General features: G+C 33.7%; 1 protein-coding gene across 2 annotated transcripts; it reads right to left on the reverse strand.

Moving 5' to 3' along the window:
- Positions 1-6,179: 6,179 nt before the first annotated feature.
- Positions 6,180-15,254, reverse strand: LOC134694691 (protein phosphatase 1K, mitochondrial-like). 2 transcript variants are annotated; one of them, XM_063555737.1, is made up of 5 exons: positions 15,125-15,254; positions 12,722-13,260; positions 8,951-9,162; positions 7,810-8,123; positions 6,180-6,884 (listed from the first exon to the last, which is right to left on the reverse strand). In XM_063555737.1, exons 2-5 carry the CDS (start codon positions 13,057-13,059, stop codon positions 6,615-6,617), a joined length of 1,134 nt encoding a protein of 377 aa, XP_063411807.1. In that variant the 5' UTR covers positions 13,060-13,260; positions 15,125-15,254; the 3' UTR covers positions 6,180-6,614. The 2 variants fall into 2 exon arrangements, with proteins under 2 accessions (XP_063411807.1, XP_063411806.1); XM_063555736.1 differs by having other exon boundaries at positions 15,096-15,235.
- Positions 15,255-15,673: the final 419 nt, after the last annotated feature.

The raw sequence follows: 15,673 nt of genomic DNA on the forward strand, positions 1-15,673 counted from the left end.
TACACGAAAACCGTCTAAAATTTAACAAAATTGCTAGAATGGTGAAGATTTCAGTAATTTAGCATGACTTAGTTTTAACATATTTATTTATAGTGGATTGGGAAACAAGTTTTGCAACTTATATTAATCCCTCTCCACTTTGCGGGTGCGAGTGCTGCCTTGTAGCGGCATTAGCCTGATCTTTATTTTAAATCTACAAGGTTGTCTTTTACATGCAAGAGATATGGCTCTCTCTTGACACGCCGGGTCAGCTATTTATCGTCCCCTTCCGACGAACTATCATCGTTTCCTCAAGACCATTCTTGCTAATGGTGTCAAGGGAGAGCCGAAAATTCAGTCCCTGGTTTTTGAATTTTGGAGGGACAACAACACTCAGTCTCACAACTGTTGTTTTCTGTATCTATTGAGAACAACATTTAGATTGGTAAATTTAAAATTTCTTGTTTGGAAGTGAAATTCTGAACGAATTTGGCGACGAACGTTTACCACGACATGTTCATGTACTTCTTACTGCTTTGGAAATTCAAATCGAAGACATTTATTTGTAAGTAAAACATCCAGCAGCAGCTTTCGATCATGAAATCTCTATGGTGTTATCTATTTATTTTAATATGTCCGTGGCCAGCTTGTTTCAGATCTTTTAGGTTGAACCACAGGGTACCAAAATATTTTTTTTTGGCAGGAGTCCTTTTGCGCCAATTTCTGATTATGTTTTAGCCACATAGGTTAATGACAGTGATTTGTTCCCGCATAATCCGTATGGGCTGAAACCCCATCTACCGCAAGAAGTATCAGTAATGCTGCAGAAGGGGTTCGACGACTTACAGAAAAGAGCGACGATTTACAGAAAAGAACCGAAAAGGACCGAAAAGGACCAAAAAGAACCGAAAAGGACCGAAAAGAACCGAAAAGGAGATCGATTTTTTTGTAATGGAAGAAAATTAGCAAATTGCAAAATTATATAAGTCTATTATAAATAAAAATATGTTGTTCACAAGAGATTATTATTATGTTTTGAAAACTTATACTGCGACAGGACTACATATTAGGCCATAATAAATAATAGTTTTTTTTGCCCAAACGCTACCTACCCAGAAAAAAGCTGCCTACTCAAATTCTTTTATTGTCCTGATTTGAAGAAGTTTTTTCTTAATCCAATAGACACGAAGACTAATAAACATCTGATACTTCAATTTCTTTTTTTGAAGAAAACAAAAAAGAAAATGCCTACCTACCTACCCATTGTCTCAACCTTTGGGTAGGGTTTGGGCAAACCAAAATATTTTTAAGTGTGGCCTTATTACTTACTGTACATGTGAAAAATCATAGGTAGGGTCGGATGCCTATCTTATGGAATAGAAAACATAGAACAGACAAGAAAATAAAAGATATTAATTCATTACTGTCAAACTATCGTTCTACGTGAATTATATTCATAAGCTAAGTGTCATTATTTTGTTCAATCTTGGTCGCTTATTCATTTCAAACATTACAGCAGTTCCTTATATTTTTCAGTTTTGGAATGTATCCATTCATCAGTGAATATATAAAACACGGACATTCGGACAATCGGACAAAACAAAATATAACAAAATATCGTTTAAAACATGACTGAAAACTTTACAGGAGTTATAGAATAAATACAAATATTTCGTTCCTTTTGTGTGTGTGTGTATGTGTATTACATATTAAATGAAAACATATTGTTACTTTGACACGTTAAACCTGTCAAGGATTTGAATTCGTCAAGGAAAAGTCCGTAAATTGAATTAAGAATCTGATACAGGAAAATCTAACTTTTTAGTTAGTCTACATATCCATATAAATGTACAATCTTAATTTGAAATATACATTTCTTTATTACGAGGGGGGAACGAATTGATGTATATATATACATTTTTAAACTTTAAATAATAATTAAATTATATGTATGCTCTTTTCGGTTCTTTTCGGTCCTTTTCGGTTCTTTTTGGTCCTTTTCGGTTCTTTTCGGCTCTTTTCTGTAAATCGTCGCTCTTTTCTGTAAATCGTTGGACCGCTGCAGAAGCATTCCACAGGAATTATAATGAATTGTTTTAATGCATTTCATCCTTCAATGTTTGCGTTTTATGACAATATAGTAAAGCTACAAGCTACTATAAACAAACATTAAATTGCGGAGTACTCGTGCATCAGCAGAAGTAGACGCGATTCAGAAAAGGAACCATGTGCCGTGTAAACTGCAGGTTCCAAGCCCGGATAAATAGGAAGGGCAGTCAATTGTCTACCAGTTGGCGCGTATGTTTTATTTTTGGCGCAAATGATACTATGTAATTTCAAAATAAAACAAATTGTGGCCCAATTAATATAAAAAAAAATAGAAGATGTGGTACATGTATGATTGCCAATGAGATAACTCTTACCAAAGACTAGATGACGTAGAAGTTAACATCTCAGCATTGCCAATGAGATAACTCTCACCAAAGACTAGATGACGTAGAAGTTAACATCTCAGCACTGCCAATGAGATAACTCTTACCAAAGACTAGTTGACGTAGAAGTTAACATCTCAGCACTGCCAATGACATAACTCTTACCAAAGACTAGATGACGTAGAAGTTAACATCTCAGCATTGCCAATGAGATAACTCTCACCAAAGACTAGATGACGTAGAAGTTAACATCTCAGCACTGCCAATGAGATAACTCTTACCAAAGACTAGATGACGTAGAAGTTAACATCTCAGCACTGCCAATGAGATAACTCTTACCAAAGACTAGATGACGTAGAAGTTAACATCTCAGCATTGCCAATGAGATAACTCTCACCAAAGACTAGATGACGTAGAAGTTAACATCTCAGCACTGCCAATGAGATAACTCTTACCAAAGACTAGATGACGTAGAAGTTAACATCTTAGCACTGCCAATGAGATAACTCTCACCAAAGACTAGATGACGTAGAAGTTAACATCTCAGCACTGCCAATGAGATAACTCTCACCAAAGACTAGATGACGTAGAAGTTAACATATCAGCATTGCCAATGAGATAACTCTTACCAAAGACTAGTTGACGTAGAAGTTAACATCTCAGCACTGCCAATGACATAACTCTTACCAAAGACTAGATGACGTAGAAGTTAACATCTCAGCATTGCCAATGAGATAACTCTCACCAAAGACTAGATGACGTAGAAGTTAACATCTCAGCACTGCCAATGAGATAACTCTTACCAAAGACTAGATGACGTAGAAGTTAACATCTCAGCACTGCCAATGAGATAACTCTTACCAAAGACTAGATGACGTAGAAGTTAACATCTCAGCATTGCCAATGAGATAACTCTCACCAAAGACTAGATGACGTAGAAGTTAACATCTCAGCACTGCCAATGAGATAACTCTTACCAAAGACTAGATGACGTAGAAGTTAACATCTTAGCACTGCCAATGAGATAACTCTCACCAAAGACTAGATGACGTAGAAGTTAACATCTCAGCACTGCCAATGAGATAACTCTCACCAAAGACTAGATGACGTAGAAGTTAACATCTCAGCACTGCCAATGAGATAACTCTTACCAAAGACTAGATGACGTAGAAGTTAACATATCAGCATTGCCAATGAGATAACTCTTACCAAAGACTAGATGACGTAGAAGTTAACATCTCAGCACTGCCAATGAGATAACTCTTACCAAAGACTAGATGACGTAGAAGTTAACATCTCAGCACTGCCAATGAGATAACTCTTACCAAAGACTAGATGACGTAGAAGTTAACATCTCAGCATTGCCAATGAGATAACTCTCACCAAAGACTAGATGACGTAGAAGTTAACATCTCAGCACTGCCAATGAGATAACTCTTACCAAAGACTAGATGACGTAGAAGTTAACATCTTAGCATTGCCAATGAGATAACTCTCACCAAAGACTAGATGACGTAGAAGTTAACATCTCAGCACTGCCAATGAGATAACTCTCACCAAAGACTAGATGACGTAGAAGTTAACATATCAGCATTGCCAATGAGATAACTCTTACCAAAGACTAGTTGACGTAGAAGTTAACATCTCAGCACTGCCAATGACATAACTCTTACCAAAGACTAGATGACGTAGAAGTTAACATCTCAGCATTGCCAATGAGATAACTCTCACCAAAGACTAGATGACGTAGAAGTTAACATCTCAGCACTGCCAATGAGATAACTCTTACCAAAGACTAGATGACGTAGAAGTTAACATCTCAGCACTGCCAATGAGATAACTCTTACCAAAGACTAGATGACGTAGAAGTTAACATCTCAGCATTGCCAATGAGATAACTCTCACCAAAGACTAGATGACGTAGAAGTTAACATCTCAGCACTGCCAATGAGATAACTCTTACCAAAGACTAGATGACGTAGAAGTTAACATCTTAGCACTGCCAATGAGATAACTCTCACCAAAGACTAGATGACGTAGAAGTTAACATCTCAGCACTGCCAATGAGATAACTCTCACCAAAGACTAGATGACGTAGAAGTTAACATATCAGCATTGCCAATGAGATAACTCTTACCAAAGACTAGATGACGTAGAAGTTAACATCTCAGCACTGCCAATGAGATAACTCTTACCAAAGACTAGATGACGTAGAAGTTAACATCTCAGCACTGCCAATGAGATAACTCTTACCAAAGACTAGATGACGTAGAAATTAACATCTCAGCACTGCCAATGAGATAACTCTCACCAAAGACTAGATGACGTAGAAGTTAACATCTCAGCACTGCCAATGAGATAACTCTCACCAAAGACTAGATGACGTAGAAGTTAACATCTCAGCCTATTAATGATAGTATACGAGAAACAGATCTTAATACGAAAATTGACCATTAACCAATTAAACATTATCAAAAGTGAGTTCAGACGGACAGGCATGTACATATCAAAATATATTTAAACACAAATGCTAACCTATGTCTCAAACATGTAGTATCCAATTAACAGACAGAACCAGTGAAACTCAGCATTGACCAATGAACTAAAAAGTCGAGATCGGACAGTAATTGGAAGACAGACATTTGTTGCTTTATATCATACAGGTATTCGTTTATTATTTTGTACATTAATCAGGCTGTTAGTTTTCTTGTTTGAATTGTATTAAATTTGTTGTTTCGGCCTATTTATAGCTGACTATGTGAGATGGGTTTTGCTCATTGTTGCACTGATCCATGAAATAAGGTTGAGGTCAAGGGAAACTAACTGATAAGCATGAGGACCTTGCATGGTACGCACATACCAAATATAGTTATCCTATTGCTTATAGTAAGAGAGAATTCAACATTACAAAAAATCTTTTTTTTCAAGTGGTCACTGAACCATGAAAATGAGGTCTAGGGCAATGGACATATGACTGACGGAAACTTAGTAACATGAGGCATATATACATACAAAATATGAAGCATCCAGGTCTTCTACCTTTTAAAATATGATGCTTTTAGGAAGTGAGCTAACACTGTCGCCGCCGCCGGATCACTATAATCCCTATGTCGAGCTTTCTGCAACAAAAGTTGCAGGCTCGACAAAGAACGGTTGAGAAAATATAATACACAGCTGCGCCAAGAGCGCATGATTCAACCATTGTCTTATGTGTGAAGTTTAATGCAATAAGCATTGATTGTTGGTTGCTTAATATATGCAATAGTCATAAATAAGCCATGAACAGTCTGAAAAAAAACATACATAGTAAACCTGAGCAATGCTTTTGAATGGGGACAAGGTTGGACATGTTGTATATTTTAATGTGAAAATTAAAGAGTGCTTAACACTTAAACCAGCTGCATTTTTTAGGACATGTCCCAAGTCCATTGATTTTCCTGTGTGAATAGTTTAACACTAGTCAGTTTAGGGCCTTTATAGCTTGCTGTTTGTTTAAGCCAAGGCTCTGTGTTGCAGGCTGTACTTTGAAATATAATTTTTCCCTTTTTCACTTAGTATCCTTAATGGAGAGTTGTCTCATTGGCACTCATACCACATCTTTTTATTTATATTGACACTGTTTGATTTGTATTTGCCTAAATGAATTAAAACTAAAAAATGAGTACATGTATTTAGATTTGTTGTATACATTTATATGGGATTTCTAATTGAAGAAGAATGACTTTTGCTCATACAAACAAATAAGTAAAATGTTAGATATATTTTCTCTATTGAAACAAATAAAAAATATATAAACATCACAAAATTATGCACCAACAACCAACAAGACCATATATATGTCAAATTTCCAGCTTTAGTGAACTGTGAAATCAGGATCAAAACCCTAATTGGCATACAAAATGTATTTTTTAAAAATTCACAAATAAATAAACATGTAATTTTGAGTATCAAATTACTGTGACCTTCATGGTTAACTATCCTAAATTAAATCTTAAACCTAATCAAAGATGGACAAACAGACATAATGACAACCAACCAGACTTTAAAATATAATGCCCTTTTAAATTGTTTGATAAAGCAGCAGAGGGGATCAATTGTTTCTGTTTAGATGATGTTCTTCACAAGTTATGACTATTTTCCTCACACCAAGTTTCTCCCAAAGCTGTATGGAATAACAAAAAGAATTTTTCAAATCATCACAAGCTACGAATATCGTCCTCGCACTAAATTCCTTCCGAAGCTGTATGGAATAGCTCGAAGTGTTGTTCTATATTTTCCCCATGCACCAAGGGGGATAACTATGGCAGTTGAATTATCCTCTGAACCAAAATGTAATGCTTGATCGGTGACGAATGATGCTGCTTCTTGAGGAGTTGAACAGCAACATATAATATCAATAAGTTCCTGATCGTTCAATACAAAGTTTACACCATCAGTCGTCAGGACTAGAAAGGCATCTTTACCATGTTTCAGCTGAAATATAAATTGTAGGTTTTAGTATTGCTATAGGACAGTATATAGGTACATTTTTTTTTATCTTAAAATATTGAGATTAGTTGGAGATGTTAAAAAGTTCTTAATTGAAGTATACTAAAGAAATATGAAAATTATATCATCAATGTTCAAGTTTGCTTTAAAAAAAAAAAGTAACATAAAAATATATCTAATTTGTAATGCAGCATTTTGTAAAATTTTCCCTTTAAATAAATTAAGACATCAATAAGAATTTAAGCTCTAAAATCCTCAAGCAAACAATGACTTTGGCTTTCTTGTAAGGTTCCTTTTGACATGTAGCCATGGGCAATTGTCTCTGAATTTTTTAACCTGGTATATCTATACTATAAAACTACATATCAAAAACTCCAAATTCCCAAAACAAATATATAATAATCCTATATATATTATATACTGTGGTTTTGAATGAGTATATGTATTTGAAGACCTATGAGCGTACATGGTGTATATAGTGGAGGATTTATAGAGTCAGGACCACAACTCCAATGCCTGAATGTATTGGGAAATGTGGCAGGTACATGTGTATGTTGTGAGTATTTCCTTCATTATTTTTTTTTACTTTAATCAGGCTGTTAGTTTTCTCTTTTAACTTGTTTTATATTTGTCATTTTATGAATGTTTATAGCTGACTATTTATACATGATACAGTATGGGTTAAAAATCTTTTGCTCATTGTCAAAGGCCATACAGTGACCTGTAACTGTTAATTTCTATGTCATTTGGTCTCTGGAACAGAATTATCTCTTTAGCAATCATTAATAGATATAGGAAGATGTGGTGTGATGTGTAATGTTTATTTTAGTACCACAACTTTTTATTTTGATATCTATCTTTTTTGTACCACACCTTCTTATTTTTATATCTATCAACATATAATAATTACAGTTTTGGTTGTTAGGTAAGGATGTGCAGTGACTCCATATTTCTTTAATTCAATGTCACCCAGACTTCTTGTCATAGATAACCTCCCATTAACTTGCCACACTCCTTGGCTATTGTGGCTGATGATGCCACCCCATTGATGCACACGGTCTTTCTCTCGATGATTTTCAGGAACATGGTCCTCACTCAGTCGAAGAGCTAGTCCTTCACGACATAAAATAGCTCTACTATCACCAACATGTCCAATAGCTAGTTCAATGCCATCTCTAAGGAGACAGACTGTCGCTGTGGTTCCAGCCTGAAACTCTTTTGTATCTGTAAAGAAAAGAAAATATATCAGTTTTTTAAAATAACTTTGATATATTGAAGATATCATCAATAAAGGCAACAGTAGTATACTGCTGTTCAAAACTCATAAATCCATGGACAAAAAACAAAATCGGGGTAACAAACTAAAACCAAGGGAAACGCATAAAATATAAGAGGAGAACAACGACACAACATTAAAATGTAACACATACAGAAATGGACTAAGCATTGATTAGACAAAATCCTATGAGAATAACAAATATATAACATCCAAACCAAATACATGAATTTGAATTCTGTCATTAGAATGTTTAAGAAAAAAATATGCATGAATGTTAGGATTCATCATGTTTATGTTATTCAATCTTTAGCTTTTTTTGTAGTTTTTTTGTATTTTCATCATTTCTTTTTAGGTCTCCCTTTTACATCTATGAGTTTTGATTCCTATGTGGTGAAGGCCTGTTCTTTAATCTGTTAACTATGGATGAGAAATTCAAACTTAATTAAATTTTCATATATATACCATGTATATGTCGAAAACTGGAGATTTCTGCCCTTATAAACAAGATAATTTTTTAGCTTCTACATTTTTTTTAACTGTGAATTCATTTTTTATTTGGAAACCAATTTTTGAGCATTGAGAAATATTGGAATTTTGGGGATATTTGTCTCATGGTTTTCTGATATTTAATACATGTATTCATTTTCTTAAAAAATTCAAAACTGATTTTCTAAACCAATTAGACCCTATAGTTTTAGAGGAATCCACAGGTACTTAGAAACAGCAACCATGTTTGACCTTTAACAATGACAACTATCAATGTATGTCTTACCAAGAGAGTAGAAATATGAGTGCCTGGCAAGCATGTTGTTGACATCTATAAAGGCCTGTCTGAGAACCGTACATAAATCTGTCTCCCTTAGCAACCAAAACTTGATATGATCAGTTAACACCTTGGATACAAAATCTGATACGACAGATCCTCCATGTCCATCAAATACAGCAAAACACAGCAATGTAGGGGATATCTTCTCCATAAAATATCTGTCAAAATAAAATTAGAGGTCAAAAACAGCAAAACACAGCAATGTGGGGGATATCTTCTCCATAAAATATCTGTCAAAATAAAAATAGAGGTCAAATACAGCAAAACACAGCAATGTGGGGGATATCTTCTCCATAAAATATCTGTCAAAATAAAATTAGAGGTCAAAAACAGCAAAACACAGCAATGTGGGGGATATCTTCTCAATAAAATATCTGTCAAAATAAAAATAGAGGTCAAATACAGCAAAACACAGCAATGTGGGGGATATCTTCTCAATAAAATATCTGTCAAAATAAAAATAGAGGTCAAATACAGCAAAACACAGCAATGTGGGGGATATCTTCTCCATAAAATATCTGTCAAAATAAAATTAGAGGTCAAAAACAGCAAAACACAGCAATGTGGGGGATATCTTCTCAATAAAATATCTGTCAAAATAAAAATAGAGGTCAAATACAGCAAAACACAGCAATGTAGGGGATATCTTCTCCATAAAATATCTGTCAAAATAAAAATAGAGGTCAAATAAGGCGAAACACAACAATGTAGGGGATATCTTCTCCATAAAATATCTGTCAAAATAAAAATAGAGGTCAAATACAGCAAAACACAGCAATGTAGGGGATATCTTCTCCATAAAATATCTGTCAAAATAAAATTAGAGGTCAAAAACAGCAAAACACAGCAATGTGGGGGATATCTTCTCAATAAAATATCTGTAAAAATAAAAATAGAGATCAAATTTTATACAGTGAAACACAGCAACGTCGGGGATATCTCCTCCATAAAATATCTGTCAAAATAAAAATAGAGGTCAAATACGGCAAAACACAGCAACGTCGGGGATATCTTCTCCATAAAATATCTGTCAAAATAAAAATAGAGGTCAAATACAGCAAAACACAGCAATGTGGGGGATATCTTCTCCATAAAATATCTGGCAAAATAAAAATAGAGGTCAAATAAGGCGAAACACAACAATGTCGGGGATATCTTCTCCATAAAATATCTGTCAAAATAAAAATAGAGGTCAAATACAGCAAAACACAGCAATGTAGGGGATATCTTCTCCATAAAATATCTGTCAAAATAAAAATAGAGGTCAAATACGGCAAAACACAGCAATGTAGGGGATATCTTCTCCATAAAATATCTGTCAAAATAAAAATAGAGGTCAAATACAGCAAAACACAGCAATGTAGGGGATATCTTCTCCATAAAATATCTGTCAAAATAAAAATAGAGGTCAAATACAGCAAAACACAGCAATGTAGGGGATATCTTCTCCATAAAATATCTGTCAAAATAAAAATAGAGGTCAAATACAGCAAAACACAGCAATGTAGGGGATATCTTCTCCATAAAATATCTGTCAAAATAAAAATAGAGGTCAAATACAGCAAAACACAGCAATGTAGGGGATATCTTCTCCATAAAATATCTGTCAAAATAAAAATAGAGGTCAAATACGGCAAAACACAGCAATGTAGGGGATATCTTCTCCATAAAATATCTGTCAAAATAAAAATAGAGGTCAAATACAGCAAAACACAGCAATGTAGGGGATATCTTCTCCATAAAATATCTGTCAAAATAAAAATAGAGGTCAAATACGGCAAAACACAGCAATGTAGGGGATATCTTCTCCATAAAATATCTGTCAAAATAAAAATAGAGGTCAAATACAGCAAAACACAGCAATGTAGGGGATATCTTCTCCATAAAATATCTGTCAAAATAAAAATAGAGGTCAAATACAGCAAAACACAGCAATGTAGGGGATATCTTCTCCATAAAATATCTGTCAAAATAAAAATAGAGGTCAAATACAGCAAAACACAGCAATGTAGGGGATATCTTCTCCATAAAATATCTGTCAAAATAAAAATAGAGGTCAAATACAGCAAAACACAGCAATGTAGGGGATATCTTCTCCATAAAATATCTGTCAAAATAAAAATAGAGGTCAAATACGGCAAAACACAGCAATGTAGGGGATATCTTCTCCATAAAATATCTGTCAAAATAAAAATAGAGGTCAAATACAGCAAAACACAGCAATGTAGGGGATATCTTCTCCATAAAATATCTGGCAAAATAAAAATAGAGGTCAAATACAGCAAAGCACAGCAATGTAGGGGATATCTTCTCCATAAAATATCTGTCAAAATAAAAATAGAGGTCAAATAAGGCAAAACACAACAATGTGGGGGATATCTCCTCCATAAAATATCTGGCAAAATAAAATTAGAGATCAAATACAGTGAAACACAGCAACGTCGGGGATATCTCCTCCATAAAATATCTGGCAAAATAAAAATAGAGGTCAAATACAGCAAAACACAGCAATGTAGGGGATATCTTCTCCATAAAATATCTGGCAAAATAAAAATAGAGGTCAAATACAGCAAAACACAGCAATGTAGGGGATATCTCCTCCATAAAATATCTGGCAAAATAAAATTAGAGATCAAATACAGTGAAACACAGCAACGTCGGGGATATCTCCTCCATAAAATATCTGGCAAAATAAAAATAGAGGTCAAATACAGCAAAACACAGCAATGTAGGGGATATCTTCTCCATAAAATATCTGTCAAAATAAAAATAGAGGTCAAATAAGGCAAAACACAACAATGTGGGGGATATCTCCTCCATAAAATATCTGGCAAAATAAAATTAGAGATCAAATACAGTGAAACACAGCAACGTCTGGGATATCTCCTCCATAAAATATCTGGCAAAATAAAAATAGAGGTCAAATACAGCAAAACACAGCAATGTGGGGGATATCTTCTCCATAAAATATCTGGCAAAATAAAAATAGAGGTCAAATACAGCAAAAAACAGCAATGTGGGGGATATCTTCTCCATAAAATATCTGGCAAAATAAGAAGAGTTATCAAATACAGCAATGTCAGGGATAACTTCTCCATTAAATATCTGGCAAAATAAAAATAGAGATCAAATACATTGTACAGCAAAACATAGCAATGTTGGGGATATTGATATCTTCATAAAATATTGGGCAAAATAAAAATAGAGATCAAATACGTCAAAACACAAAAATGTTTAAGGTATCTTCTTTATAAAATATCTGGCAAAATGAAAAAAGAGATCAAATACGACAGAACACAACAATGTAGGTGATATCTTCTCCATAAAATATGTGTCAAAATAAGAAAGAAGTTGAAGAATTACTTTAACATGTATAACCACAACAATGTCAGAGATATCTTGTCCATAAAATATGTGTCAAAATGAATAAATAGTTTAGTTTATCTTACGTCTTGATCAGGACTCTCACTCATGAAACTTCAAGTATTCTTTATTATTTGAATACCAATTTTTATTGGATTTAGTGGGTAAAGATAAGAAAAGAAATTTAATTGAACAATAAACTGCAAATGTACTATCATTAAAGTAATTATTTTAGTTTTTATGCAGACCTAAAGTTTGGCAAAACCATAAAACAAAATATAAATGAAAACTCATTATTGGTTTTGTCAACTAGGATGAATCCAAATCTTAAGTAATTTAAATATATATATGTACCTGTCTTCATTTACTTTTCTACGTCCAAGAAGTGAATCAATGCCGACATGTTCAAATGGAATTTCAGGAATCAAATTTCCTCTTTTAATACTCTCGTTCATCATAATTGGCATATCTAATCTATTATTCCATGACCCCAACGTGTCAAAGTTCACGCCTCGCTGTTGACCTCCTTTATTTTCTGGGTCAGTAAGAGGAGTTCCGTAGTGCCTCATTATGGTGTGTTGAGGATGTTTTAAGAACCTGTTGTCCCTTTCACCAGACAACAATTTTAAACTACAAATAGTTCTTGAGCACTGACAAATACTTGGGAAATATCTACAGCATGATGACAACATTGTAGTTTTAAATATCTGTTCTAAATACTATATCCTCCTAAAATGTTTGTTTTAACTGGCACCTGTATGTAGAGTTATCCCCCTTAGTAGTTAACTGGCTCTTGTAGAGTTATCCCCCTTAGTAGTTAAATATTACAGTTGAACCTGCTTAAGTTTCAATCTTGTCATCCCAACTTCTGATGTACAATTTACATAAAGAACCTGAAAAATATAATTTTTAATATAAAAGAACAGTTATCAATTTCATCATACAGATACACATTTTTTACCTTGAGAGAGCTTTAATACATTTTTTTTGTACAATGGAATTTTCTATATTTTTTATATTTTCAAGCTAAGAGCCATAACTCTTGTTGAAATAGTTTTTCTTCACTGATTTTTAAACACTTTAAATACATTCCTGATCTAATTAAACCTTTGTTATTGATTTTTAGGTCAATATCATTTACTCCATACATGTACAATGTACATATATGGTGACAGAAAGTTAATGCAAGATAAACATGATAAGGAAACAGCTCTTACATTTGTAAATACATGTATAAAAGATGTGATATGATTGTAAATGAGACAACTCTCCACAAGAGACCAAATGGCACAGAAATTAACAACTATAGGTCACTGTACAACCTTCAAAATTGAGCAAAGCCCTTACCATGCTTACTGCATAGTCATCTATAACATTTAAAAAAGGCCTAGAAATGATAATGTAAAACAATTCAAAGGTACAGCCTGATTTAAGTCAGTCAATTATTCCATCGTACAGATCTTTCTCCGTGTGTTTTGGACATGTTGGACATTTGTTTTAAAAGTTTATAAATCATATAAATGATGTCTGCATATATCAAGTGTGTGGGAACCAGTGCGCCTACTCACTTTCGACCCCTTTCACATTCGCACCATACACGTTCACGCCCAAAGTCTGTTCGCACTCTACACATTCACTCCCAAATACACTATGAATTATACAAATCATAAATTGTATCTTCATATCTTTTTTCTTGTAAAAAATAATAATGATCGAGTCAAAATTGGTTGTGTGTTTAATAATTTGTAAAAGAGTTTTTGAAAGTGTATTGCTATAAATACATGTATTTAGCCATCATATTGTCATACTTGTCCAATCACACATATAAGATCAAAGCTTCAGGAGACAAGCTGTTAAAAAGTTAAACAATTATATTTCATGTTTTTAATTTTAAATCTTCAAAGTTTTAGTCATAACAAGCTAAATTTATGCAGTTATTTACATCAAAGCAAGTTAAAAGATCTTAAAAGACTTAAAACAACAAGCATGTTTATTTTTAAACACTAAAAGATAACACTGTGTATAAATACCAATTAGCAGTAATCACACTTAATTAACATTTAAAAATTAATCATCAAATAAAAAAAAAGAAAATTATATGATAATTCCTCAAATTTTGTTCAAGAAAATAAAATTATTTGGTATGTAAACATATAAAAAATATCTAATAATTTTACTAATTTCGACCTCCCTATTTCTTATACAAATCGGGCGCAAACGTGAAGGGTGCGAACGGACTCGGGGGCGAACATATGAGGTACAAAAAGAATGTACAAACATGTATTGGGCGAAAGTATATTGGGCGCGAACAGACCTGATACCGATGGGGACTGACTGCAGTATGGGTTTCCGTTTTGTTCATTTTTAAAGGCTGTACAGTGACGTTGACCCAATAGAATTTGTCTTAGTGATATGACAGATAGGACAAAACAGCAATAAGGTGAAGCCTAATCCCTTTACAAAAGGGGTCAGAGTAGCCAAACAAAACCAGAACACAAATTGATCCACCAACTGCTAGATTATCAGAAAAACTTATGACATGCCAGAAAATCTGGAATAAAATCAGCTTCCTCCAGATCAGGAAAGGGGAACACTGTAGTCACTGGTTCACCAAACTACCAGATTGGCGAATTTAGCTTGATTTATCTTTTTGGAGATAGACCCGTTTTGACCGGTTGAGGGATCCATATATCTATAGATGCAGCGAGTGTTTGATAAAAACACATACGCTTGGATCTCAGCAAACTCATTTGTTACCTCATAAACAATATTCACTTGTCTTCTCACTGTATTTATCCAAATAAACGACAAAACATTTACTAATTGCGCAAAAAATTAATTTTGATCCTGTTTACATTTTATTCAAAACGTTTTGAAGACTTTAATTCGGAATATTATAAATTCAAAACAAGGACGGAACAGATAATAAGTTTCGGAAGCCGTTTAGAAAAGACAATACTATCACTTGTATTTATTATGTCTTTCCACCTTTCTTGTGGAAAGACCTATTGAATTTGTTCTGATTATTTTTTTTTTATTCCGCCTAATTTTTTTCTTGCGGTGTAAAAAAGTTTCAAAAGATGTCGCTTAGTTTTTTAGTATATGATATCATAAAGTCTATACGCTTTTGAAACTCACCCTGTTTAACCGAACACTTTTCTTTGTAAGAGTTATCTCCGCAAACACTCTTTTGCTTGTTATCAGATCTCCTCCGCAACTGTAAAAGAAAGCGACAAATTTATTTTTCCAAATTGCTCATTATATTCTCAGGATGTTACGTTTTATTTTGACCGAAGCTTTCCAAAG

Source organism: Mytilus trossulus, chromosome 13 (assembly GCF_036588685.1).
Source record: "Mytilus trossulus isolate FHL-02 chromosome 13, PNRI_Mtr1.1.1.hap1, whole genome shotgun sequence".
NCBI classification, from domain to species: domain Eukaryota; kingdom Metazoa; phylum Mollusca; class Bivalvia; order Mytilida; family Mytilidae; genus Mytilus; species Mytilus trossulus.